This window comes from Phragmites australis, chromosome 2 (genome assembly GCF_958298935.1).
Source record: "Phragmites australis chromosome 2, lpPhrAust1.1, whole genome shotgun sequence".
In the NCBI taxonomy this organism is placed as follows: domain Eukaryota; kingdom Viridiplantae; phylum Streptophyta; class Magnoliopsida; order Poales; family Poaceae; genus Phragmites; species Phragmites australis.
Window position 1 is genome coordinate 7,646,526 of NC_084922.1, and position 27,926 is coordinate 7,674,451.

Genomic DNA, 27,926 nt, shown 5'->3' on the forward strand with positions numbered 1-27,926 from the left:
AAAGAAAATTTTCAGCGCTTGAAATATTGCATGTCCTTTTAATTTACGCAAGCGGCATCAAAAACAAATTTACAGCACCATATTATACAAAAAAAATTTCCCTTCTATAATAACACATGTCTATTTTCTCTATACTCTTTAATCTAACTATTAGATCACAAGATAGATATATAAATAAAATCTCATAATTTTTTTAACAAAGTCCTGTAAAATTTGCATCCATTATTCGTTACAAAACGCAAGTCGTTCGCTATCCCGTAATCTTTTTTACTGCACTCTTTTGGCCTTCTCGCCGTGGTAATTTGTCGTGCCGCGCCCATAAAATTAATCCCCTCCGCCGTCGCGGCCCGGCAGAGAGACGAGGCGCGCGCCGTTCGATTTCTTCCCCTGGGTGGGGTGAAGCGGTGTCTTGCACCCCAAGGAGCCGAGGCGCGCGCGCAGCAGCCGCCTTTGACCGCCACCGCGCGCGGCGTCGCCCTCACGATCGCTGATGCGCGCGGCGACGTGTCGCCTATTTAAGCCCTAGCCTATCCCCTCCTTCGCCTCACTCAGCTGACCTGAGCCACTCATCGCCAGATGCCCGCGTCCACGGCCGCGCCGCCCTACGCGGCGGCGATGGCGGCGACGCCGGCGGGCAACGGACCCCTCGTCTTCTTCCTGCAGCCGCTCTTCCTCCACGGCGTGGCCGCCGTGGCCCACGTCCTCCTCGCGCTCGCCGTCGCGGGGCACGTGCTCTTTCGCCGCTCCGGCGCCGGCCGCGCCAAGGATGGGGAGGTGCGGGGAGGAGGCGCCTATCGGGGCGGCGAAGGCGGATTCCGGTGCTATGGGGTCGCGGTCTTCATCACGTGGGCTCTGGCGGCGTTCGAGGTCCTGCACGCCGCGTACTCGTGCTACCTGGACGTTGGCGGCGCCGGGTGGTCGCGCGACGCGGTCTCGGACCTGGTGGACGCGGCCTCGCGCGCGGTGGGGTGGCTGCTGCTCGCGGCGTACCTGCAGTTTGAGTTCGGACGGCGGCGCCAGGAGCGGTTCCCCGCGCCGCTCAGGCTCTGGTGGGCTTTGTACCTGCTTCTCTCCGTGCTCGTCGTCACCGTCCACGTGGCGACGAGACTCGACGGGCGCCCCGTGCCCGCGCACTCGTGGGCGCTCGACGCCGTCTCGGTTGTTGCGGCCGTGGTTCTGCTCTTCGCTGGGTTATTTGGCAAGAGGGAGGGAGGTGGCTCTGCTTCCGAGGAGCCTCTGCTGAACGGCGCGCATGAGAGGGCCGAAGAGGACGGCCGCAGCGCCACCGAGGCGTCCATGTTCACCGGCGCCGGCTTCCTCAGCGCGCTCAGCTTCTCGTGGATGGGGCCTCTGCTCGCCGTCGGCCACAAGAAGACCCTCTGCCTGGACGACGTCCCGGGCCTGGACCCCGGTGACAGCGTCGCCGGCCTGCTCCCGACGTTCAAGGCCAACCTCGAGGCGGTCGCCGCTGACGTCTCCGGCTCCGGTCGGAAGGTCGTCACCGCGTTCAAGCTCACAAAGGCCCTGGTGCGGACCGTGTGGTGGCACGTCTCGGTGACCGCGTTCTACGCGCTGGTCTACAACGTCGCCACCTACGTCGGCCCGTACCTCATAGACTCCCTGGTGCAGTACCTCAACGGCGACGAGAGGTACGCGAGCAAGGGGCAGCTCCTTGTCCTCGCCTTCATCGTCGCCAAAGTGTTCGAGTGCCTGGCGCAGCGGCACTGGTTCTTCCGGCTGCAGCAGGCTGGCATACGCGCTCGGTCCGCGCTCGTCGCTGTCGTGTACCAGAAGGGGCTTGCGCTCTCAAGCCAGTCGAGGCAGAGCCGCACGAGCGGCGAGATGATCAACATCATCAGCGTCGATGCCGACCGTGTCGGCCTCTTCTCATGGTACATGCACGACCTCTGGCTGGTACCACTGCAAGTAGGCATGGCGTTGTTTATCCTATACTCCACCCTCGGGCTCGCCTCACTCGCCGCGCTAGGCGCCACAGTGGTTGTCATGCTTGCTAATGTGCCTCCGGGGCAAATGCAAGAGAAGTTCCAGCAGAAGCTGATGGACTGCAAGGATATCAGGATGAAGGCAACGTCCGAGATCCTGCGCAACATGCGGATTCTGAAGCTGCAGGGGTGGGAGATGAAGTTCATGTCCAAGATCATCGAGCTGAGGAAGACGGAGACCAATTGGCTGAAGAAATACCTCTACACATCGACCATGGTCACTTTCGTGTTCTGGGGCGCCCCGACCTTTGTTGCAGTAGCGACCTTCGGGGCTTGCATGCTCATGGGGATCCCATTGGAGTCTGGGAAGGTGCTATCTGCATTGGCCACGTTCCGTGTGCTGCAGGAACCAATATACAATCTTCCCGACACGATCTCGATGATGATTCAGACCAAGGTGTCTCTTGACAGGATAGCATCCTTCCTATGCCTCGACGAGTTGCCAACTGATGCTGTGCAGAGGCTAACAAGTGGTAGCTCAGATGTTGCAATTGATGTTAGCAATGGGCTCTTCTCTTGGGAGGCCTCACCTGAAGTACCAACGCTGAAGGACCTGAACTTCCAAGCTCGGCAAGGTATGCTTGTTGCAGTTTGTGGAACGGTCGGCTCCGGCAAATCAAGCTTGCTATCTTGCATTCTCGGTGAGATACCAAAGTTAGCAGGAGAGGTTAGGACTTGTGGGACAATGGCATATATCAGCCAGTCAGCATGGATACAGAGCGGCAAAATTCAGGACAACATACTGTTTGGCAAGGAGATGGACAACGAGAAGTATGAAAGGGTTCTTGAGTCATGCTCGCTGAAGAAAGACTTAGAGATCTTGCCATTTGGTGACCAGACAGTCATTGGAGAGAGAGGAATCAACCTTAGTGGAGGGCAAAAGCAAAGAATTCAGATAGCCCGTGCTTTATATCAGGAAGCTGACATCTATTTGTTCGATGATCCATTCAGTGCAGTTGATGCTCATACAGGATCCCACCTTTTCAAGGTACATGATTTATTATGGTTAAGCTTCACCTTTTATATTCAGTAGAAGTTCAGAACACACTACTAAGTTTGTTACCTTATTTTGCAGGAATGCTTGCTTGGGGCTTTGGCTTCAAAAACAGTGGTTTATGTAACTCATCAGATTGAATTCCTACCTGCAGCTGATCTCATTCTGGTGAGAATCTCGTTGGTAAATTTTCATGTATATTTATTGCTATAAATGTATGGCTCACCTTACTAGGTAACTGTAATGTAGGTCATGAAAGATGGCAGAATAACACAGGCAGGCAAATACAACGAAATACTTGGTTCAGGGGTAGAATTCATGGAGCTGGTTGGTGCTCACAAGGAAGCTCTTACAGCATTGGATGCTATCGATGCTGCAAATGCTGGCGATGTGGCCTCGCCTTCCAGTGGCACAGCGAAGCTGTCCAGGTCACTCTCATCAGCTGAGAAAAAGGATAAACAGGACGATGGAAATTCTCAGAGTGGGCAGCTGGTGCAGGAAGAAGAAAGGGAGAAAGGCAAGGTGGGGTTTTGGGTCTACTGGAAGTACCTCACCTTAGCTTATAAGGGAGCTCTTGTACCGTTCGTGTTGCTTGCGCAGATACTTTTCCAAGTACTTCAAATTGCGAGCAATTACTGGATGGCTTGGGCTGCTCCCGTTTCGAAGGACGTTGAGCCTCCAGTGAGCATGTCAACACTGCTATATGTTTATGTCGCTTTGGCTCTTGGAAGCTCGTTGTGCGTCCTCGTAAGAGCACTGTTTCTTGTAACAGCTTCATACAAGACAGCAACTCTTTTATTCAACAAGATGCACATATCCATATTCAGAGCTCCTATGTTTTTCTTCGATTCCACTCCGAGTGGGCGCATCTTGAATAGAGTAAGTCGTCTGCATGTGAACAAATTTCCAAAGTTCAACTTATTTGCCTGTAATATGCTGACGCATTAGTTCAAACTTCTCAGGCTTCAACTGATCAAAGCGAAGTGGACACCAGCATTGCTTACCAGATGGGCTCTGTTGCATTTGCCATCATACAACTTGTTGGAATTATTGCTGTGATGTCTCATGTTTCATGGCAGGTCTTTGTTGTTTTCATTCCTGTAGTTGCTGCATGTTTCTGGTATCAGGTACTTTTGCCTACCTTTATACTCCTTGTGAAACTGCAGGGTCATTGGTATCTAACTATACTTGCTGTTTGCAGAGATACTACATTGATACAGCCAGGGAGCTGCAAAGGCTAGTAGGTGTTTGCAAAGCTCCTATCATACAGCATTTTGCAGAATCAATAACAGGGTCCACTACCATCAGATGTTTTGGCAAGGAAAATCAGTTTGTATCAGCTAATAGCCATCTAATGGATGCCTACTCTCGATCGAAATTCTACAATGCTGGAGCGATGGATTGGCTTTGCTTCCGTCTGGATGTGCTGTCATCTCTTACATTTTCCTTCTCTTTGATATTTTTAATCAATCTGCCGCCCGGTCTCATCGATCCAGGTATGATGTTAGTTCTGAACAGTTTCTGTTGCTCCACTGCATGGATGGTGGTAAAAAAGTTCTGAGTTCAAGTGAGCTTGTAACTAACGTTAAATCCTACTTTCAGGGATTGCTGGCCTTGCTGTCACATATGGGCTTAACCTGAACACGCAGCAAGCATGGGTTGTCTGGAGCATGTGCAATTTAGAGAACAAGATTATATCAGTAGAAAGAATTTTGCAATATATTAGCATTCCCGCAGAGCCCCCTCTTTCCATGTCAGAAGATAAGTTGGCTCATAACTGGCCATCTGAAGGAAAAATTCAGCTCGACAACCTCCATGTAAATCCCCTCATCCTTTTTGTCGTCATGTTCATTTCTGTTTTTCCCCTTCTGTGCATTACGAAATGTTACAGAAAAGAAGCTGCATGTTTTTACATTGTTAGTACACTAACATAAATTAAGTCTGATGGCAAAGGACTAGCTACACCGAGTGCTTTGCCATATCAGAAATATATTTCCGTTCATATTATGCTCTCATCAGTACATTTGCGCCAATCAAATGAACGTAAGAATTAATCCAAAAAAGATCAAATGAATTATGTTAGGTAGACTGCTTTCTTAACGTCTAATTTGATTCAGGTGAAATACGCCCCACAACTGCCATTTGTTCTGAAGGGACTTACAGTCACCTTTCCTGGAGGACTGAAGACCGGTATTGTTGGAAGAACAGGAAGTGGTAAATCAACCCTCATACAGGCCCTTTTCCGTATTGTGGACCCAACTATCGGTCAGATACTAATAGATGGCGTTGACATTTGCACCATTGGGCTGCATGATCTGAGATCTAGACTGAGCATCATTCCGCAAGAACCAACAATGTTCGAGGGAACTGTAAGGAGTAACCTTGATCCTCTTGGGGAGTACAACGACAACCAAATCTGGGAGGTAGTTTCAATTTTCACATACCTCATTGCTTGTCTGTTATCACACACACGCAATCTGAATTTCAATATCAATCTGTTACTCTTGAATCTTGATTCCAGGCCTTGGACTACTGTCAGCTAGGGGATGAAATTAGGAAGAAGGAGCTGAAGCTTGACTCACCAGGTCTGATACCTTTGTGTTGAGTCTGCACATACTACTTTTTTTACATATCTTTCACATTTTTTTCCTTGCACTAGTTTTTCCCAAAATGCAAATGCCATGGCACATGTTCCTGAATAATGCTCTGAAATTCTCTTAACTTGGATTGCAGTGATAGAGAACGGTGAGAACTGGAGCGTCGGTCAGCGTCAGCTTGTCTGTCTTGGTAGGGTAATTCTGAAACGGAGTAAAATCCTCGTCCTGGACGAAGCTACTGCTTCAGTGGACACTGCGACAGACAACTTGATCCAGAAGACACTAAGGCAGCAATTCTCAGAGGCGACGGTCATCACGATCGCACACAGGATCACGTCGGTCCTCAACAGCGACATGGTCTTGCTCCTTGACAACGGTTAGCTCCACAAACCACAGTGACGAACCTGCCTAATTTTGATGCCTCTGGCGTTTCAGTTGTGAGTGTGTGACCTGACGCCGTGCTGCTATTTGCAGGTGTGGCCGTGGAGCGCGACACGCCGGCGAAATTGCTGGATGACAAGTCGTCTCTGTTCTCAAAGCTCGTAGAGGAATACACGATGAGGTCGACGCACACGTAGCCAGCAGCTGAAAGGTTGCCGCTTATCTTCTTCCACGCCGTTGAGGCAGGCTGACAAGTCGATGATGCCGAAAAAATAATACCGACCGCGTTAGTGCTAATGCATAGGGCGTGTTGTGATGCTGAGGTTCAGGCAGGGTGAGGCAGGCGTTTAGAAATCTAATGGAAGTAGTGCTCGTGTCTGAACGTACAGCGTAAATCATTAGAGAAAGAACCTAGTCCTTAATATCATGTGATTTGACCACGGACCATACTCACGGGGAAGGAATGCTCAAAGATTATTGCAACACAGTATTTGATGGATGGTATCGCGTCTGAATAAAATAGTGACGTGTTTGGATGTTAGAGAAGAGAACATACTCTCTATTTATATATATCGTTTTAGATAAGATATAGTCTCAAATGTATAACTTTAACACGTATTTTTTATTAAAATATATTTATAAAATTTATTGATGATATTATATAAATATTTTTAAGATAAATATATATATATGATTAAAAAAATTAAATTACATATTTTAAAAGTTATTATTAATCAAAGTTAAAAATTAATTAATTTTTTCTAAACGATATGCATTTATGACCGTTGGTCGTTGGAGTATAACAGGCAAGCTGTTGGTCTCATCCTAAATATTCTTTCTTGGAAGCCTGTGAAGACAGGTGGGCGAAAATGCCAAGAATATACTGCTGTGTTGCTTTCAACCAGTTCCAACCTTTTGGGCCGAGATGGGACGGTGTCGCCTTCAGCACATTCGTCAAACCAACCCGGTCCGTATGGCATCCGCATTCATGCTGAAAAGTTTGCGCACAGCCGTATCTCAAATTGCCAGGCACACGACACATGTTGAAACCACAATGCTATGCTCACACCATCACAAGGTGATAGTCACAAGTTGGTTAAAAGAAAAGACGCTAAATTCATTTCAGTAAATATGGCTGTTTGTATTAACGTGTGAAGAATAGTATCCAGATTCCTAGTGCATTCGATCCAGCGGTGGATTCGAGCACCAATTCCTGAAAGGACAGCGGCTCTATATCAATAGCTTCAGGTTTGCTAGTTGACGAGTGTCACCGTTACCACGTTTTTAGCTATGCACAGTGCCATATAGACGCTCTTTAGCTGCTTTATCTCTATTATATAAAATAAGAGTTAGTTTTTTTTATCATATTTTCGTTATTCTCTTTCTATCTAATAAAAACATTTAGTATTTAAATAATTTAACTATTTTATTATCCATTCTCGTCTTTCAACCCATTTGTCCCGTTACTGACTACGAATCTATGATCAATTTTACTAATGAAAATAATTTTTTTTAATCATAACATATAATTTGCTCCTCTTTACCGATCTCATATAAAAATAAATCAAACTACGGTATCACTCATGATATAAGATATATTTGTTTAGTGACACTTCAATAGCACATTCATATCTCCATACTTTAGTTTATACTTGATGTTAGCGTGTTCAATATTTATATTTAATTTATATTAATTTTCTTTAAATAATAGCCATCAACTCTGGCACCGTAAATATTGGATTGAGTTGCGAAATTGCAGGGATGAATAATGAACTACACAATAGTACAACACACGGTGTTCTGACATCTAAACTACTAGTAGCACTACAACAGACACACAGACGGGTCGGCGATAGTACAATCAGAGAGAGAAACGTCATCTGAAACAGCCAGATGCCAACAGTATCCTAGCGTAACAATGGCCAGATCAGACGAACGGTTCATTTCCTAGCACAAACAAACACCAGTGACCAGTCTCATCAGCTCTTGGTGAAGTGGTGCTTCTTGCCGCCGCAACCGCTGCCACGCTTGCTCGCGTGCGCCGTCGTGTTCTTGAGTATCTGCGCGGCATCAGGAATTCACGGTTCAGAACAGCGCCAGGAAGAGTTTTCTCATCGAATCGCGATGAAAACGGAACTGTGGAAGCAAAGAATCGAAGCGACCCGGCACCTGACGGAGCGTGTTGTTCTCGTTCTGGAGCGTGGAGACCCTCTGCTCGAGCTCGGCATGTTAGCGCAAATATAGCATGTCTATCCTTCTTTCTGTTTTTGCTGATTTCCTTCTCTAATCCTCCCGATTCTGTTGCTATAAATCGGTGGATGGATTACGCAAGGTCCAGTATATATGTACACATGTTCCGTGATTAATCGACGTCGTGTTGAACCAATCCAGCTTTCATGGTATCAGATTCAACCAATCCTATCGCTTCCGCTCTCCTCTATCCTTAGCTTTCTCTCGCCGCCGCCACCAGCATCTACTTGCCGGCGCCATGTCGTTCGACGACGCGGCGCTCTCGGCGGCCATCTCCTCCGTCACTGATGCAGCCACCCTAGCCATCCGGAAGAGCTCGAGGTCCTTGGCCTTCGCCTACAGCTCCGTCACGTACGCCTTCTTCCGCTCCCGCGCCTGCTGCGCCGACACGCGGTTCCGCAGCAGACGCTTCAGCCGGTTCTGCTCCCTGTCCCCTGCGGTGCGCCCGCGCTTCTTTCCCCCCGCCGCCGGTGGTGGCCCTTGCGAGCCCGCCGCCTGCTGCTGCCCCGGCTTGCCCTCCTCCTTGGTGCGCTCGTCCGGGCCCGCCCCCGACGACGCGGACGCGCCGCTTACTATCTCCGGCACCCGCCGTATCTCCTCGTCGCTCTCCGCCCCTGCCACCACAAACACATGCACGAATCAACTCAAGCTGCAGAATTTAGAGAAAAGGAGCAAGAGATCGAGGAGGATGACGGACGGGTGGGTGAAGGGACACGACGCCTACCTCCTTCCCTGAGGTTGTTGGGGGCGGAGCTGGAGGAGCGCTCGCTGCTGGTGGGGAGCGAGCTCGTGGTGCTCGTCTTCGCCTGGTCCGGCTCCTGCGCCGCCATCTTCCTCGTCTCTCTCCCCTCCGAGAACAGATCAGGATCTCCTTCCTCCCACCAGCACTCCTCCTCAGACTCCGCCTCCTCGACAAAAATCAAATCTTTGGGCACGCGAGAAGGGACAATAAACTAGAGGGAGAAAAGCAGATGCATATCAGATGAGAGAGAAAGGGGGGCGGCCTAGGAGAGAGAAAGGGAGTCTGTGTGCGGGACGAGGAGGGAGGAGAGAAATGGAGGTCGGCGAACAGTATTTTGTGTGAGAGAGGCGATACAGTGATTTGCAGTCTGTAGTACTAAATCTTGATAGATCCTCGTCCGGTGGGGTTGGGGGTTTGGGATGAGACGCGATCCCCGCCGTGCACGGCAGCACCATCCTACGGCCGCGCCGGGGGAAGCGTGGCGCGTCGCGGCACCATGCACGCCTCCACCGCATCTGACGGTGACCGCCTTGACGCGCAGCCGCGTGCCCATCCCTCCGATCTCAGCCGCGCAGGACTAGCGTGCCCACATGCACTTTTCCCCCCAAAGCTTTTGATAAATAAAATATGTGACGAATCATATATAAATTTTATATTTCTAAAGAAGAAAGAAGTTGCCAAGAGTCATGCACTTTTTACCTATGAAAAAAAGGGGGAAAACATCCTTACAAGTTGCGGCTTTCTGTTACCTGAATCGCTAGCTGATTGAAACTGATAGCCAAGTTCTAGACGATTTCTGACTAATACAATTCGCGCAGATATCAATATATCATCCTAATTCTCCGCGACATCGAGGAGCTAAGCAGGGTTTTTATTTCTTTGGATATTTATTTTATTCCGTGGCAAGCTAAGACTTTTGCGCATGCTTGTGCCAAATATGTTTCTATAGGATTGCAGAGGTGCGAGTGGCTAATATACGCACCTCAATTCTTGCAAGCTCATTGCTGTAATCCTGCTTCAATATAATACAAAGCTCCTTGGTCTAAAAACAAGTCATACGGTTCATGACATACCTCATAATCCCCGCTGAACGAAAAGAATGAGGATAAAGTGTAATTAATAGAGAGCTTTTGTGCATTACATAACAAATGTGCTGTAGATCCAAACAACAATTAGGATGTGCTCACAAACTACTAATGATATCCCGGACTTCGGTTCGATGGAAGATCCTTGCATTAATCATATGAAAGCAACTTGATCCGTAAAGTGGACCATGCAGCATGCTTACTTTTCCCTTTTAATTGCGTACCAAGTGGCAATCATGGTTGGAGTACACCACCCTGCAGATTCATTCATACGCTAACTTCATTTTGCTGTTGAGGGTGGTATGCAAAATCTCGTAAACAATAAACCAATAATAATTTAATGCATTACTAAGCAGGAATTGGCAGGTATTTTTGTTCCACAACAGAAAAAGGGCAGTAGAACTGTAGGAGGGGGTCCAATAGACTGAAAGAATATTAGTGAAAATTTATTTTTGTAGGTAACTCCAGCATTATAACTACTTCCTCTGATCTAAATATAAGTCTATTAGACATCGACACCGTCTCTAATATATCACTTTGATAATTTGACTACTATTATTTATAAAAATATACTATTTCAAATTGAAAGATATTATGAAAGTATTTTTCATGATTAATGTAATAACATCAAATCTATGTTCTCAATTTATATGTTTTCTTAGAAATTGACGGTCAAAGCTTAAAAGATTTAACTTAGGACAATCCAAAATAGACTTATATTAGGGTTGAGAGGCAGTATTAGGTTCAGTGTTTTTTTGTTGTTAAAAACTGCAGCTAGTGGTTAAGGGTGTGAATGATTGTCCATATAGATGTAAACATAAGCTAATGAAAAACATACCAAGTGTGGTAAAAAGAAGAGTGTTTAATTGATTTTATTTATCTAAAAATATTGAGCTGAATTTCTGTTTGATTAACTCAATCTAAAATCATATAGACGGATGCAAAAGCTAAGATTCTAATTAATTGTTTACATAAAGGTGATTTTATGACACTGATAAATAAACTCACATACATAAGTGAATGCAACAACCTACATCAGCTAAGCCAAGCTGAGAACATAAATTATTTACATATATCAGGCTCAAACTATAACAGTGCATGCAAATAAACAATCTCCCCTAAAGAGCACGTCTATGATGAGCAAGAAAAGCACACATCATAGGCCCTTTCTCAGTTCCTAACCGAAAGAAAAATCGCACTATTGCAACACACATGAACAACGAAAAGAAATACACATATAGGCCACGCTTTGTAGCGAAAAAGGAACTAAAAGAGCACGAAAACAAAATTATATACAAGGAAAAAAGATGGATGTGTGGAGATCCTGCCTGGCCTTCCAAGCAATTAGCTAGCCGAGAATGACCACATTAAGTGCCAGAAAACTCGAGAATATGCAGGAAGGTCAACAGCTGGTTGCATGGTCCGAAAGAGGATAGTGACAGACTGACAGGGACCTTACAAGAAGCAATGTAACTGTATGAAATATAATGATCCTATTTGTTCAGCATACAAAAAATGCTGCTTTATACAAAATGGATGTCCGACCTTAAATAGTATGAAGAACAGAATGACCGAAATAAGAAAGTGTGTAGAGGACAAACTGAATCTCTAGCTTTTCTTAAACCAACTTAAGAGTTCAGACCAAAATGCTGTCATAATTCTAGAGTATCAATACTAGTCAACTTGAACTCAGCCTGCTATTCTCACGTGTTTTCAGAATTATCTGAGTGCTTTCTACGAGCAACCTCATGAAGTAGTTACAATCAGTCATCTCATTTTCCTGGTGATAATAAGTGAAAAAAAATCCAATAGCTGTCTATTGGTGTCTCACAGCAGCTAAACACACGTGACAGATAAGAGGGAACTACTACAAACTCCATTACCCTCGTCAGAATTCTGATTTCTCAGCTGCAGGTGAGTAATGTTTTAAATTAATTATCTGTGCTAGCTATTTCTGAGTGTTCCAAAAGTAGCCCTGAAACAAACATATGTGGTTATCGGAAAAGAAATCCCATAAAAAAATAACTATACTAGGATTTAGCCCATGCCTCTTGCAACCAGAGGTAGAGTGCATCAGGCCAACTTGTCCACTTGGAAACCACTAAAAGATAACTTTATTTGTGGAAATCCCATTCATACTCTCCAGTCGTGTGCACATACTCTTCAACTAATTCATGTCGTCTTCACCAAACAAACCAGCCACTGGACCTTGAAGAGATTCCTAGTTATGCCAAGAGAAAAGAAAAGTACTGAACAATAGTCAGACATACAAAACAATACTTCACTATAATCATCATCTGTTCAATGTATGAATAATAGCAATAACAGGTGCCCGTGCTACTTACAGAGTTACAGGAATTTTAGCACCAACAGCCAAGAAAACCAGATCAAAGATACTATGGGGCAATAGCCTCAACGTTGCTTTTACGCAGAAATCCTTCCAATCATTGGTTAGGCAATAATTGAAACAGCCAAACTACCAAGCAGCACATCCAACGCTTGACTCCTTGACAATCAACCAGTGGATATCTTAATCAGCCAATTAGTATTCAAATTTCTCACAATGATATTCTATGACAGTTTTCATCTTAGAACTCTTATGTCTCAACTAACAAAGAGAACTAGGCCACCAGTCCAACATATGCAAATTCATTGACTGAACTAGAAAACATATAAGGTGTCCTAAAAAATCGATCAAAATCATGAAATAAATTTCTTCTAAAAGAGGATATGATGTTGCAGGATATCTTGCAAAGATAGACGTTTTTCTCTTCTCTTTACACATATTGAGTAACCAACAATACTCTGTTGGTCTTGATTGGTTCCTGAACAATTTTGAAAGGAGGCGCAATATCAAACAGGAGCATCATATTCATATACAAGGCGTAGACACAAGAGCATCATGTTCATGTACTAGGGTGTATACATATATGCAGTATGCTACTAAGAGATGCACATACTCTATCATGTACATGGTGGAAGAGGCAGTCATTCAAGACTACAGTTTCTGGGTAGAACTACAAGAGGTGGTGCGCTAAAGGAAAAATACAGCAATATAGGAAGAAGGAACTCAAACTTGTCCAAACTACAACTACACATCTCATATCTAGCATCCTATACAGCAGACATAACTTTTACAGGCTCAAGAAAAACTGATTATCCTGTCCCTAGTTCCCCATACAGTTGAAAGGTATACAACACCCTAATACCTTCTGGGCTTAGATGGTTCTGAAGCTCGTGCCTTCCTGAAAATTCCACAGAAGAAGCAACCAGGAACCTTGGGTGAAGGTGGGTCTAGAGCTGGGGGTACACATCGAGTATGGAAGCCCTGGTGTAGTCTGGATTCTCCGGTGTGTACAGGTCCGGAAACTCCGGTAAAGACCGGATTCTCCGGGTTCTGTACAGAACTGAGTCCGAACTGAATATAATGGATGAGTAGAGGGTTCTAGCTCAAACCAGGTGATGTCGTGTGTTCCCGGAGATGATTCCAAGTAGATTCACGAAGAATCTACACTCAAATACACACAAATAAGTAGATCGAGCAATATACACAAAGATTGAGCAAGAACTTAAAAATAAGGAAACAAGAAAGGAGACACAAAGATTTGTTTCCCGAAGTTCGGATTCACCACCGTGAATCCTACGTCTCCGTTGAGCAAGCTCCAACGAGCCGGATCACTTTCAACCGCTTTCCTCTCCAAGCTCGGTCACACTTGAGCTCGGCTTCCACTAACTTGATCTCTTCCCTTCCGGAGACGAGATCGACCTTCACAAACTTTCCCGCGGCTCACCACAAGCACGGGAGCTCACCGGCGACACCTAGCCGGCTAGGAGACTTCACCTCCAAAAATAACAAACGCTTCGAGAACTTCTTGTCAAGAACTCAAGTGTTCAAGATTGGATTTTAGCTCACTTGCACTCAATCTTCTAATCTCTCAACCCAACTCACTTTTCTTATCAAATCACACATTAGAATGGAGTGAAAGAGGTTCTTTTGGCTCTAGAAATGTGTTCTTTTCGTGCCCTGCAGCAGCCCCAAATGATTGGGTGAGTGGGGTATAAATAGCCCACTCCAAACATTTAGCCGTTACTGTTTTTGACAGAACTGACCGGAGTATCCGGTGAACACCGGAGTATCTGGCCCTAAATCCAAATACGGCATCAGAACAGTCACAGAATGTGTCAGAACTAGCCGTTATGCTCTTTTCTGAATTTTTACCAAAGTATCTGGCCTACACCGGAGTCTCCGGTCGGCACTTAACCCAGAAAACAGCCCCGGAGACTTCACGGAGTCTCCGGCCACTCCAGGTACCGGAGTATCCGGACTTCACCGGAGTCTCCGGCCTTTCCAGGTACCAGAGTCTCCGGCCATAGCACAGCTGACCTCTGAAAAACAGCGATAACTTTTGATCCCGGAGTCCATTTTTGACGATTTTGGACTCTATGGAAAGCTTATTCAGAGGGCTACACATCCCAACTGAATTCATGACCTAAAACATATAGGATCAAATTAGAAACACTCCAAAACATATTTTAGACACTTCCGCACTTCCCGCTCCGGACTCTTAACGATAAACTCTCACTTTGGGTTTGGATGAGGACTCTTGAGCACTGAGACACGACAATTAGCTCACGTTGCATCCCTCTTAATAGTACGGCATACCTATACTCAAATTCAAAGATAAAACTCGTTTGAACCACTTTGAGCTTTTGAAAAACTTTCAAGTACCGAGGGTTGCCGACTTTCATACATTCTTCACTCCATCTCTTCTTGATTCTTCGTATGATTGATGTGAATCATCCATAGCTTTCCATGGCCTCGCACGGTCCATCGGTGCAAATCCTTTACTCGCTCTTCACCACTGCCTTGGTCCTTCGGTGCCAAGCTATTTGCTTGCCCTTCACCACGAATGGTCCATCACAGCCGAGTCTTACTTACACTTCACCTTCTTGCCATAGAAAACCACTTTGTATTCGATATCTTCAAGGAATTTATTTTATCAAATATGGAGTCTACTCTTGTTCTTCACTCTTGGCATATATGATTTCAATTCAACTTATGCCTTCTTATGGATCCTAACCCCAACTCACTCTTAAGCACAATGCACATGGGTTAGTCCATAAAACCTAAATGACAACTTTTATACCTTAAGTTACTTGATCTCCACAAGTAACTTATTTGCCTTCATGCATATTGTCAATCTTTATATAGAACCTAACCCCACTCATTCTTAAACACATAGCACACGGGTTAGTCCATAAAACTCTATTGACAAGCATACCTTTAGTTACTTGATCTCCATAAGTAACTTAGCCTTCAAGCTTATTGTTAACCTCATTAAGCTTCTTCTTCTTCTTATGTGCATCAACAAAAATCTCAATGATTTTTGATGCAATTTATTGAACTCATGGTATTTCTAAAAGAATCCATGCTTCATCATTTATGCATCTCCTATGGAATAACCTAATAACAATTCTCAATATAATTATTAGTCCATAGGCATTGTCATCGCTTACCCGAGCATCACCTAGAGCTCATTTATCTTGATGCATTTTTATTCTCCCCATTCACTTAAAGCTCATGTATATCTCTCATCCATGCATCATCTATGGAACAACCTACTAACAAACTCAACACCATTGTTAGTCCATATGTATTGTCATTAATTACCAAAACCACACATAAGGGCTAGATGCACTTTCACACTTTCAGGTAGCTCACCCCTTACACGCAAATATGATATCAATTGTCCCGAGAATTACAACCAAGGATTCTCGCATACTTTTTTTGCTAACTTTTCATCCCCTGCCTATTATTTCCCCCCTTTTCTCACGTAACTGATTGTGCTGGTCCTATGGTTGTACTTGTTTCTAGCCCGAAGTTGTTTCTTCTCTCCACTCTCCTTTTTTTAATAGCTCCGAGTTCTTCATCTGCAAAAAACACCCCAATCTTCCTCTTTCAAGTGCTCATGACTGCTGCAGTAAGACCGATCATTTATTACCATATCATAAGTAACGAGTCATAACATGACTCATTATTTATGACTGGTGCAGTGAGACTCGTTACTTATGACTAGTGCATGGAGATTCGTTATTTATAACCTGGTCATTAGTGACACATGTAGTTACAATCCGTCATCAATGTGATAAGTGATATGTAATATTATAACCCGTCACTGATGACCTATTATCAGTGATGAATCAATGTCTAATCTACATAAGTGACGGGTTGTATAATGAACCGTCACTAAATTATGTCTTTTTTATTTATTTTTTATACAACGATAATATGAAAATTTTACTAGGTCTTGCGAAGGTATGACTTATATGTACCATTCATTTATATTGAGATTTGTATGGGGTAGCAGTGAAACAAATCACAAGATAGATGAGAGAATCAACGTATAAATGAGTATTTGAGGAAAGAAATAGATGATCAAGATAGATCATATATACGCAAAAAGCACGAAGTTGTATTTCCCTAACTTCTGCTCCCAAAGGCTACTTGGAGCACAGATTAAATCTAGCTCTTCATTTTTCTAGGGTAAAATACGTACTCCTATTTGCTTTGACTCAAATCACGCACGACGGTGTCTCTGATCCTAGTGCATCTCCGAGTGCGCATACAAATCACATCATTTCAATTACTGCTGTTAGCTATGTGCGTTTAGCTTTTGCGGCGGCTGGATTAGGGCTACGACCTGGCCGCGATAATGCGAGATACATGTTGGTACAAGAGTCAGTTAACCTCTAGTTCCGGCAAGAAGTGGATGCTGGCATGTCGTTCGACGCGCGCTGGCAGCAGAAGCTCTCGGACCTCGTGGCCTTGGGCTGCTCCGATGTCGTCGGCGACGCCGGCAAGGATGCCCCTCGGCATGACCTGCGGATCTAGTCCGGATGGCTGCTATATTACCCTTTTGCTCTTGACGAAGTAATACTCCTTCGTATTGGGAGCTCACAAAGAGAGCCACTTGGGGAGAGGGACAGAGACACCTGCCGTTCACGTTCATCGAAAAAGTCAAAGCCAAACAAAACAACATCGATATATAAAAGATGAAGCTAATTGTTTTCTTTTAATAAAAACTAGCTAAGTATCCGTACTTTACAATAGAAATATAAATATTAAATGTGATAACATCAAATATAAATTTAAGATATAAAAATACGGATGTGATATGGAAAGTCGTCAAATAAATACGTCTGGAGCAATATCATAATTTGATATCAGATATAGTCTAAAAAAGAAGTAGAATACTATCTGCTAATTTTTCTTCTAATTTTTTCATTTATTTTTAGTAGTAAAATAGATTATATATAGCTAGTAAAGACGTGGAGAGAATAGAGGAGAGTGAAATATAAAAATGAGTAAATTAATTAAATTTTAAAGATTTTTATTAGATAAAAGAAGAATATATGAAGATGTGATACGTGGATCAACACGTATTTTAGATAGTAACGAAAATAATAATGCTCAAGTACGTGCATGATGTGCAGTGACGCTGGAAAAGTCCTACTGATAGCTTGGACGATGGAAAATGATACGACTTTCGGATACCAACGCGAGCGACACCGAGCGAGACAACACATGTAGTGCTATCGATCCATCGTGCCATTTCCCCACCGGTTCCTTGGCTCCCAATCCTCCTCTCCGTCGCCGTCCACTGATGAAAGGGACGAGGAGTCGAGAGGAGCTAGCGTTGTAGAGCACCGCGTGCAGGTTCTCTCTTCTTTTTTAGCCAACAGGCAGGTTGTGTGAACCCACCATCTTGCAACTCCCGAGTCACAACGTATCTCTTCTCCTCTGGTCAAAATCTAAAATTAGATAATATATTTAAACATATTTATCGAAATAGGTAATATGTAGTTGTATTTATTAATTTAGCATTCGTATTCGGTACACAGTGTATTGAAAATAAATTTTTGGTATATCGTGTATCGAAAAAGACATTTTCAGTACACGGTGTGCCGAATACGGCACTGTTGCATGTATTCGGCACACTGTGTGTCGAAAATAGACTGTATTCGTCACACGGTGTGCCGAAAAATATTTTTTCGGTACATGATCATGTCGCGTCTGCTTTTTCGGTATACGGTCATATCGGTACCGAAAAAGTATTTTTTGCACACGGTGTACCAAATACAGTTTATTTTTAGCATACAGTGTGTCGAATATGAACAACAATATCATATTTGGCACACCGTATATCGAAAATAGCTTTTTCGGTATACGGTGTACCGACAATCTATTTTTGGTACACCGTATGTCGAATACGGATGCTAATTAATAAATACGACTACGTATTATCTATTTTTACAAATATATTGTGTAATTTTAGATTTTTGCTTTCTCGCCTCGTTGCGGAATATGCATGTGCCTTGGCGACCAAGTTCATCAACCGCATATCAAGAGTTGTCGTCACTCGTCAACGTTGATCCGTAGTAGAGACGCAGCAGCGCGCAAGCACGCACGTGACAATTACCTCCATGCATGTATCAAGTCATTTACAGTATGTTTGGTTTTGGTCTACGTCTGTCGTGCTAAAAGCTAGATGAGCTAATTATTTGGTAGAGGAATTAGCCACGCGTGATTTCGTCTAACGTGAGCGTGGAAATGAGTTAGACGTGGACGCGGGAGTATGAGCAAGCCAACTGTTAGCGTCCATTCAAACGACTAGTGGGACGGAGTCAACACTAATTTTTTTCAGTGTGAGCGTCGGCTTCGATCCAAACACGACATTAGTTTCGACGACGTTCGAATACCAACTAACTAGCCAGACGACTCTCAGATTTTATCATCCCGTTAATTCGATCGCTCATGGTTTCACATTAAAATTAAGATTATTTTATTACAAATAAAGATCCTTTCATTTAGTAGCATATTACGTACGCCTCGTATCGTAGCTAGCCCTCAATAATGTGATTTTTTGTTTAATTCTTGAAACGAATAGGAGATAAGCCTGCACCGCTGAAACGAAGCACCAGAAGCTAGCTAGCTGACACCAGACGGAGCAAACAAGAGTGCAAGGCCAGTAACCGGAGCCGGCCCGTCGATCTCATCGTCAGCATCCATCGACGATTGCAGCACCCCTATCCCACCCAGTATCGCCACCGACATCACCACCCTAACGCTGGCCGCCGCCGTCACAGCGCCGCCCGTCCGCCGCCGCATGTCGGGCGCATGTGGCGTCGAGTTTTCTTATTCGGTAGCTCCGTAGATAAATTTGTAGTGCTCCAGCTCCAGGCTTATGATAGTTCACGAGGTGTTACAAATGATCTTGTTCCATCGCCTCAAACAAGTGATCAGCCTTGGCAATTACTTGAAATCAAACATGCATAAGCACAGAATATAATACAGCAAAGTAGAAAAGAAGATATAATAACGAACTAGCGGGAACCTGATAACACAAAAGGTGAACTTTCCCGCGATGCAGTGACAAAATTAAAACTGAAGAACTAGATACCACCTCACGAGGAATCTGATTCCGATTTGACGCAAACACAGCAATAATCCTGCGTATTGTCTATATCCACCCTCACGTACTCGTGAAGTTATATATATTTCCAAGAAAGATAAACGGGCCAATAAGTGGCATGTAGTATCAACATTAGTTAAGATAAACCACCTCACGTGGAATCTGATTCCGATTTGACGCAAACACAGCAATAATCCTGCGTATTGTCTATATTCATCTCTGATTCGTCACTGGTTGATCAAAAAAGGTCAGTCTAGTGGTGCTAGGTTTCAGACTTGACAAGTCCTCGCATCACCGGCTTTCGGCAGCTAGCTGAGTGCTGCAAGAAGATGTCAGATCCAAAAATGGCACCTACCAAAGTATGGAATCCTCAAAAGATGATGTAGGAAAAACTCAGCAGTTCAGGGCACTGGAGAATCTCTCTAGATAGCTAGCTAGTAACTATTAAGTTGTCTTTTCATTATTTAAATGCTTATATATTATAACTAGTTTTCTGTTATGGACGAGTATATCTTCTATGAAAATTAGATGTCCTATCTCTTCCCTCTTTTTCCTCCACAGAAGATAAAAGCTGATATGAACTAGCTAGCTAATGTGTCATTTTTCGAGACGGCTTTCCCACTACTCACTAGCCGAAAGATGCGACTTGGTGTCACTACGATTATACTGTGCATGCATGATTGTATATATTGCGCAATAGCTCGTCCAATCGATGATAAAAGTTCAGAACGCCTAACCTTTGCTATATCTGTAAGTTGCTTGAGCTTTTTCTAGTACAACTCGATTTTAGCAGCCATCGGATTATCTTTAAAATGAGCGTATCAGTTTTTGAATTTGATCGTCATCATCACGGTTTTGAGCCTCTATCTGCATTTCGTATTCCACTGTATTTTGTACTCCAATCGACAAAAGTTCAGGATGCAGCTGCAAAAGCCTGCTATACTCCGGTATTATCTAATCTGAGTAATCTCAACTGCCCTCTCGACGGTCGCGCTTATTTTTGGATAACCGAGCAAAAGATCTCTCCGTGCCGGGGACGACTAACGAACAAGAACAAACGACAAATCCAAAAGCCCTAATCATCTGTCTCTTTTAATTTCACGCTCTCTAGAGTCCACATCCAAAAGTTTTGAGAGGACTGTATGAACGTGCTAATACACACGGCGAGTTTAGGAGGTTATGGTTTGGGATTTTAGGGTTCATCGGTGATTCTAAGATCAAAGAGAGGTTAGTGGTAATCGGATCGGTGGTAGGTTACGATATGGTGGTGTGGACCCGGTGATAAAGAAACCACCGGATACGAAGGCAGTTGGACGGGGTGGGAGAACAAACAATGCGATGTGATACGAAGGAGAGCTTTGACCGGAGATAGAAAAAATAATCTACTGTATCCGATGGAGATCAGACGAATGGTGTTGATGAACAGAAGAAAAGGAATTTTTTAGTGGTTAAAATATTACATGTCTTTTTAATTTACGCAATAGGTATCGAAAGCAAATTTATAGTACTATATCTTATGAAAGGTCTTCTATCCTGATACGTGTCTATTTTTTCTCACTACTTTCCAATTTAACTATTAAATTATAAAATAAATGACGTAGATAAAATCTTATAAGAATTTTGTTAACAGAGCCTATAAAATTTGTATCCATTAGCATCGCCCCACTCCGTTAAAAAAGCAAGTCCTTCGCTACCAAGATCCCGTAATCTTTTTTACTGCACTCTTTTGGCCTTCTCGCCGTGGTAATTTGTCGTGCCGCGCCCATAAAATTAATCCCCTCCGCCGTCGCGGCCCGGCAGAGAGACGAGGCGCGCGCCGTTCGATTTCTTCCCCTGGGTGGGGTGAAGCGGTGTCTTGCACCCCAAGGAGCCGAGGCGCGCGCGCAGCAGCCGCCTTTGACCGCCACCGCGCGCGGCGTCGCCCTCACGATCGCTGATGCGCGCGGCGACGTGTCGCCTATTTAAGCCCTAGCCTATCCCCTCCTTCGCCTCACTCAGCTGACCTGAGCCACTCATCGCCAGATGCCCGCGTCCACGGCCGCGCCGCCCTACGCGGCGGCGATGGCGGCGACGCCGGCGGGCAACGGACCCCTCGTCTTCTTCCTGCAGCCGCTCTTCCTCCACGGCGTGGCCGCCGTGGCCCACGTCCTCCTCGCGCTCGCCGTCGCGGGGCACGTGCTCTTTCGCCGCTCCGGCGCCGGCCGCGCCAAGGATGGGGAGGTGCGGGGAGGAGGCGCCTATCGGGGCGGCGAAGGCGGATTCCGGTGCTATGGGGTCGCGGTCTTCATCACGTGGGCTCTGGCGGCGTTCGAGGTCCTGCACGCCGCGTACTCGTGCTACCTGGACGTTGGCGGCGCCGGGTGGTCGCGCGACGCGGTCTCGGACCTGGTGGACGCGGCCTCGCGCGCGGTGGGGTGGCTGCTGCTCGCGGCGTACCTGCAGTTTGAGTTCGGACGGCGGCGCCAGGAGCGGTTCCCCGCGCCGCTCAGGCTCTGGTGGGCTTTGTACCTGCTTCTCTCCGTGCTCGTCGTCACCGTCCACGTGGCGACGAGACTCGACGGGCGCCCCGTGCCCGCGCACTCGTGGGCGCTCGACGCCGTCTCGGTTGTTGCGGCCGTGGTTCTGCTCTTCGCTGGGTTATTTGGCAAGAGGGAGGGAGGTGGCTCTGCTTCCGAGGAGCCTCTGCTGAACGGCGCGCATGAGAGGGCCGAAGAGGACGGCCGCAGCGCCACCGAGGCGTCCATGTTCACCGGCGCCGGCTTCCTCAGCGCGCTCAGCTTCTCGTGGATGGGGCCTCTGCTCGCCGTCGGCCACAAGAAGACCCTCTGCCTGGACGACGTCCCGGGCCTGGACCCCGGTGACAGCGTCGCCGGCCTGCTCCCGACGTTCAAGGCCAACCTCGAGGCGGTCGCCGCTGACGTCTCCGGCTCCGGTCGGAAGGTCGTCACCGCGTTCAAGCTCACAAAGGCCCTGGTGCGGACCGTGTGGTGGCACGTCTCGGTGACCGCGTTCTACGCGCTGGTCTACAACGTCGCCACCTACGTCGGCCCGTACCTCATAGACTCCCTGGTGCAGTACCTCAACGGCGACGAGAGGTACGCGAGCAAGGGGCAGCTCCTTGTCCTCGCCTTCATCGTCGCCAAAGTGTTCGAGTGCCTGGCGCAGCGGCACTGGTTCTTCCGGCTGCAGCAGGCTGGCATACGCGCTCGGTCCGCGCTCGTCGCTGTCGTGTACCAGAAGGGGCTTGCGCTCTCAAGCCAGTCGAGGCAGAGCCGCACGAGCGGCGAGATGATCAACATCATCAGCGTCGATGCCGACCGTGTCGGCCTCTTCTCATGGTACATGCACGACCTCTGGCTGGTACCACTGCAAGTAGGCATGGCGTTGTTTATCCTATACTCCACCCTCGGGCTCGCCTCACTCGCCGCGCTAGGCGCCACAGTGGTTGTCATGCTTGCTAATGTGCCTCCGGGGCAAATGCAAGAGAAGTTCCAGCAGAAGCTGATGGACTGCAAGGATATCAGGATGAAGGCAACGTCCGAGATCCTGCGCAACATGCGGATTCTGAAGCTGCAGGGGTGGGAGATGAAGTTCATGTCCAAGATCATCGAGCTGAGGAAGACGGAGACCAATTGGCTGAAGAAATACCTCTACACATCGACCATGGTCACTTTCGTGTTCTGGGGCGCCCCGACCTTTGTTGCAGTAGCGACCTTCGGGGCTTGCATGCTCATGGGGATCCCATTGGAGTCTGGGAAGGTGCTATCTGCATTGGCCACGTTCCGTGTGCTGCAGGAACCAATATACAATCTTCCCGACACGATCTCGATGATGATTCAGACCAAGGTGTCTCTTGACAGGATAGCATCCTTCCTATGCCTCGACGAGTTGCCAACTGATGCTGTGCAGAGGCTAACAAGTGGTAGCTCAGATGTTGCAATTGATGTTAGCAATGGGCTCTTCTCTTGGGAGGCCTCACCTGAAGTACCAACGCTGAAGGACCTGAACTTCCAAGCTCGGCAAGGTATGCTTGTTGCAGTTTGTGGAACGGTCGGCTCCGGCAAATCAAGCTTGCTATCTTGCATTCTCGGTGAGATACCAAAGTTAGCAGGAGAGGTTAGGACTTGTGGGACAATGGCATATATCAGCCAGTCAGCATGGATACAGAGCGGCAAAATTCAGGACAACATACTGTTTGGCAAGGAGATGGACAACGAGAAGTATGAAAGGGTTCTTGAGTCATGCTCGCTGAAGAAAGACTTAGAGATCTTGCCATTTGGTGACCAGACAGTCATTGGAGAGAGAGGAATCAACCTTAGTGGAGGGCAAAAGCAAAGAATTCAGATAGCCCGTGCTTTATATCAGGAAGCTGACATCTATTTGTTCGATGATCCATTCAGTGCAGTTGATGCTCATACAGGATCCCACCTTTTCAAGGTACATGATTTATTATGGTTAAGCTTCACCTTTTATATTCAGTAGAAGTTCAGAACACACTACTAAGTTTGTTACCTTATTTTGCAGGAATGCTTGCTTGGGGCTTTGGCTTCAAAAACAGTGGTTTATGTAACTCATCAGATCGAATTCCTACCTGCAGCTGATCTCATTCTGGTGAGAATCTCGTTGGTAAATTTTCATGTATATTTATTGCTATAAATGTATGGCTCACCTTACTAGGTAACTGTAATGTAGGTCATGAAAGATGGCAGAATAACACAGGCAGGCAAATACAACGAAATACTTGGTTCAGGGGAAGAATTCATGGAGCTGGTTGGTGCTCACAAGGAAGCTCTTACAGCATTGGATGCTATCGATGCTGCAAATGCTGGCGATGTGGCCTCGCCTTCCAGTGGCACAGCGAAGCTGTCCAGGTCACTCTCATCAGCTGAGAAAAAGGATAAACAGGACGATGGAAATGCTCAGAGTGGGCAGCTGGTGCAGGAAGAAGAAAGGGAGAAAGGCAAGGTGGGGTTTTGGGTCTACTGGAAGTACCTCACCTTAGCTTATAAGGGAGCTCTTGTACCGTTCGTGTTGCTTGCGCAGGTACTTTTCCAAGTACTTCAAATTGCGAGCAATTACTGGATGGCTTGGGCTGCTCCCGTTTCGAAGGACGTTGAGCCTCCAGTGAGCATGTCAACACTGCTATATGTTTATGTCGCTTTGGCTCTTGGAAGCTCGTTGTGCGTCCTCGTAAGAGCACTGTTTCTTGTAACAGCTTCATACAAGACAGCAACTCTTTTATTCAACAAGATGCACATATCCATATTCAGAGCTCCTATGTCTTTCTTCGATTCCACTCCGAGTGGGCGCATCTTGAATAGAGTAAGTCGTCTGCATGTGAACAAATTTCCAAAGTTCAACTTATTTGCCTGGAATATGCTGACGCATGAGTTCAAACTTCTCAGGCTTCAACTGATCAAAGCGAAGTGGACACCAGCATTGCTTACCAGATGGGCTCTGTTGCATTTGCCATCATACAACTTGTTGGAATTATTGCTGTGATGTCTCATGTTTCATGGCAGGTCTTTGTCGTTTTCATTCCTGTAGTTGCTGCATGTTTCTGGTATCAGGTACTTTTGCCTACCTTTATACTCCTTGTGAAACTGCAGGGTCATTGGTATCTAACTATACTTGCTGTTTGCAGAGATACTACATTGATACAGCCAGGGAGCTGCAAAGGCTAGTAGGTGTTTGCAAAGCTCCTATCATACAGCATTTTGCAGAATCAATAACAGGGTCCACTACCATCAGAAGTTTCGGCAAGGAAAATCAGTTTGTATCAGCTAATAGCCATCTAATGGATGCCTACTCTCGACCGAAATTCTACAATGCTGGAGCGATGGAGTGGCTTTGCTTCCGTCTGGATGTGCTGTCATCTCTTACATTTTCCTTCTCTTTGATATTTTTAATCAATCTGCCGCCCGGTCTCATCGATCCAGGTATGATGTTAGTTCTGAACAGTTTCTGTTGCTCCACTGAATGGATGGTGGTAAAAAAGTTCTGAGTTCAAGTGAGCTTGTAACTAACGCTAAATCCTACTTTCAGGGATTGCTGGCCTTGCTGTCACATATGGGCTTAACCTGAACATGCTGCAAGCATGGGTTGTCTGGAGCATGTGCAATTTAGAGAACAAGATTATATCAGTAGAAAGAATTTTGCAATATATAAGCATTCCTGCAGAGCCCCCTCTTTCCATGTCAGAAGATAAGTTGGCTCATAACTGGCCATCTGAAGGAAAAATTCAGCTCGACAACCTCCATGTAAATCCCCTCATCCTTTTTGTCGTCATGTTCATGTCTGTTTTTCCCCTTCTGTGCATTACGAAATGTTACAGAAAAGAAGCTGCGTGTTTTTACATTGTTAGTACACTAACATAAATTAAGTCTGATGGCAAAGGACTAGCTACACCGAGCGCTTTGCTATATCAGAAATATATTTCCGTTCATATTATGCTCTCATCAGTACATTTGCGCCAATCAAATGAACGTAAGAATTAATCCAACAAAGAGCAAATGAATAATGTTAGGTAGACTGGTTTCTTAACGTCTAGTTTGATGCAGGTGAAATACGTCCCACAACTGCCATTTGTTCTGAAGGGACTTACAGTCACCTTTCCTGGAGGACTGAAGACCGGTATTGTTGGAAGAACAGGAAGTGGTAAATCAACCCTCATACAGGCTCTTTTCCGTATTGTGGACCCAACTATCGGTCAGATACTAATAGATGGCGTCGACATTTGCACCATTGGGCTGCATGATCTGAGATCTAGACTGAGCATCATTCCGCAAGAACCAACAATGTTCGAGGGAACTGTAAGGAGTAACCTTGATCCTCTTGGGGAGTACAACGACAACCAAATCTGGGAGGTAGTTTCAATTTTCACATACCTCATTGCTTGTCTGTTATCACACACTCGCAAGCTGAATTTCAATATCAATCTGTTACTCTTGAATCTTGATTCCAGGCCTTGGACTACTGTCAGCTAGGGGATGAAATTAGGAAGAAGGAGCTGAAGCTTGACTCACCAGGTCTGATACCTTTGTGTTGAGTCTGCACATACTACTTTTTTTACATATCTTTCACATTTTTTTCCTTGCACTAGTTTTTCCCAAAATGCAAATGCCATGGCACATGTTCCTGAATAATGTTCTGAAATCCTCTTAACTTGGATTGCAGTGATAGAGAACGGTGAGAACTGGAGCGTCGGTCAGCGTCAGCTTGTCTGTCTTGGTAGGGTAATTCTGAAACGGAGTAAAATCCTAGTCCTGGACGAAGCTACTGCTTCAGTGGACACTGCGACAGACAACTTGATCCAGAAGACACTTCGGCAGCAATTCTCAGAGGCGACGGTCATCACGATCGCACACAGGATCACGTCGGTCCTCAACAGCGACATGGTCTTGCTCCTTGACAACGGTTAGCTCCACAAACCACAGTGACGAATCTACCTAATTTTGACGCCTCTGGCGTTTCAGTTGTGAGTGTGTGACCTGACGCCGTGCTGCTATTTGCAGGTGTGGCCGTGGAGCGCGACACGCCGGCGAAATTGCTGGATGACAAGTCGTCTCTGTTCTCAAAGCTCGTAGCGGAATACACGATGAGGTCGACGCACACGTAGCCAGCAGCTGAAAGGTTGCCGCTTCTCTTCTTCCACGCCGTTGAGGCAGGCTGACAAGTCGATGATGCCGAAAAAATAATACTGACCGCGTTAGTGCTAATGCATAGGGCGTGTTGTGATGCTGAGGTTCAGGCAGGGTGAGTCCGGCGTTTAGAAATCTAATGGAAGTAGTGCTCATGTCTGAACGTACAGCATAAATCATTAGAGAAATAACCTAGTCCTTAATATCATGTGATTTGACCACGGACCATACTCACGGGGAAGGAATGCTCAAAGATTATTGCAACACAGTATTTGATGGATGGTATCGCGTCTGAATAAAATAGTGACGTGTTTGGATGTCGGAGAAGAGAACATACTCTCCATTTATAAATACATATCGTTTTAGATAAGATATAGTCTCAAATGTATAACTTTAACACGTATTTTTTATTAGAATATATTTATAAAATTCATAGATGATATTATATAAATATTTTTAAGATAAATATATATATGATTTTAAAAAATTTAAATTACATATTTTAAAAGTTATTATTAATCAAAGTTAAAAATTAATTAATTTTTTCTAAACGATATGCATTTATGACCGTTGGTCGTTGGAGTATAACAGGCAAGCTGTTGGTCTCATCCTAAATATTCTTTCTTGGAAGCCTGTGAAGACAGGTGGGCGAAAATGCCAAGAATATACTGCTGTGTTGCTTTCAACCAGTTCCAACTTTTTGGGCCGAGATGGGACGGTGTCGCCTTCAGCACATTCGTCAAACCAACCCGGTCCGTATG

At 45.5% G+C, this 27,926-nt stretch overlaps 2 protein-coding genes and 1 pseudogene across 2 annotated transcripts; 2 read left to right on the plus strand and 1 right to left on the minus strand.

Moving 5' to 3' along the window:
• Positions 1-524: 524 nt before the first annotated feature.
• On the plus strand, positions 525-6,526 carry LOC133897431 (ABC transporter C family member 3-like). The gene is made up of 10 exons (XM_062338167.1): positions 525-2,991; positions 3,079-3,165; positions 3,247-3,876; positions 3,960-4,124; positions 4,199-4,493; positions 4,600-4,814; positions 5,115-5,420; positions 5,519-5,582; positions 5,731-5,970; positions 6,069-6,526. Exons 1-10 carry the CDS (start codon positions 577-579, stop codon positions 6,170-6,172), a joined length of 4,521 nt encoding a protein of 1,506 aa, XP_062194151.1. The 5' UTR covers positions 525-576; the 3' UTR covers positions 6,173-6,526.
• Positions 6,527-7,696: 1,170 nt separating this feature from the next.
• LOC133897441 (transcription factor HY5-like) lies at positions 7,697-9,586 on the minus strand (annotated as a pseudogene).
• Positions 9,587-21,498: 11,912 nt separating this feature from the next.
• LOC133897450 (ABC transporter C family member 3-like) lies at positions 21,499-27,535 on the plus strand. Its single transcript, XM_062338187.1, has 10 exons — positions 21,499-23,962; positions 24,050-24,136; positions 24,218-24,847; positions 24,931-25,095; positions 25,170-25,464; positions 25,571-25,785; positions 26,086-26,391; positions 26,490-26,553; positions 26,702-26,941; positions 27,040-27,535. Exons 1-10 carry the CDS (start codon positions 21,548-21,550, stop codon positions 27,141-27,143), a joined length of 4,521 nt encoding a protein of 1,506 aa, XP_062194171.1. The 5' UTR covers positions 21,499-21,547; the 3' UTR covers positions 27,144-27,535.
• The last annotated feature ends 391 nt before the right edge of the window (positions 27,536-27,926 follow it).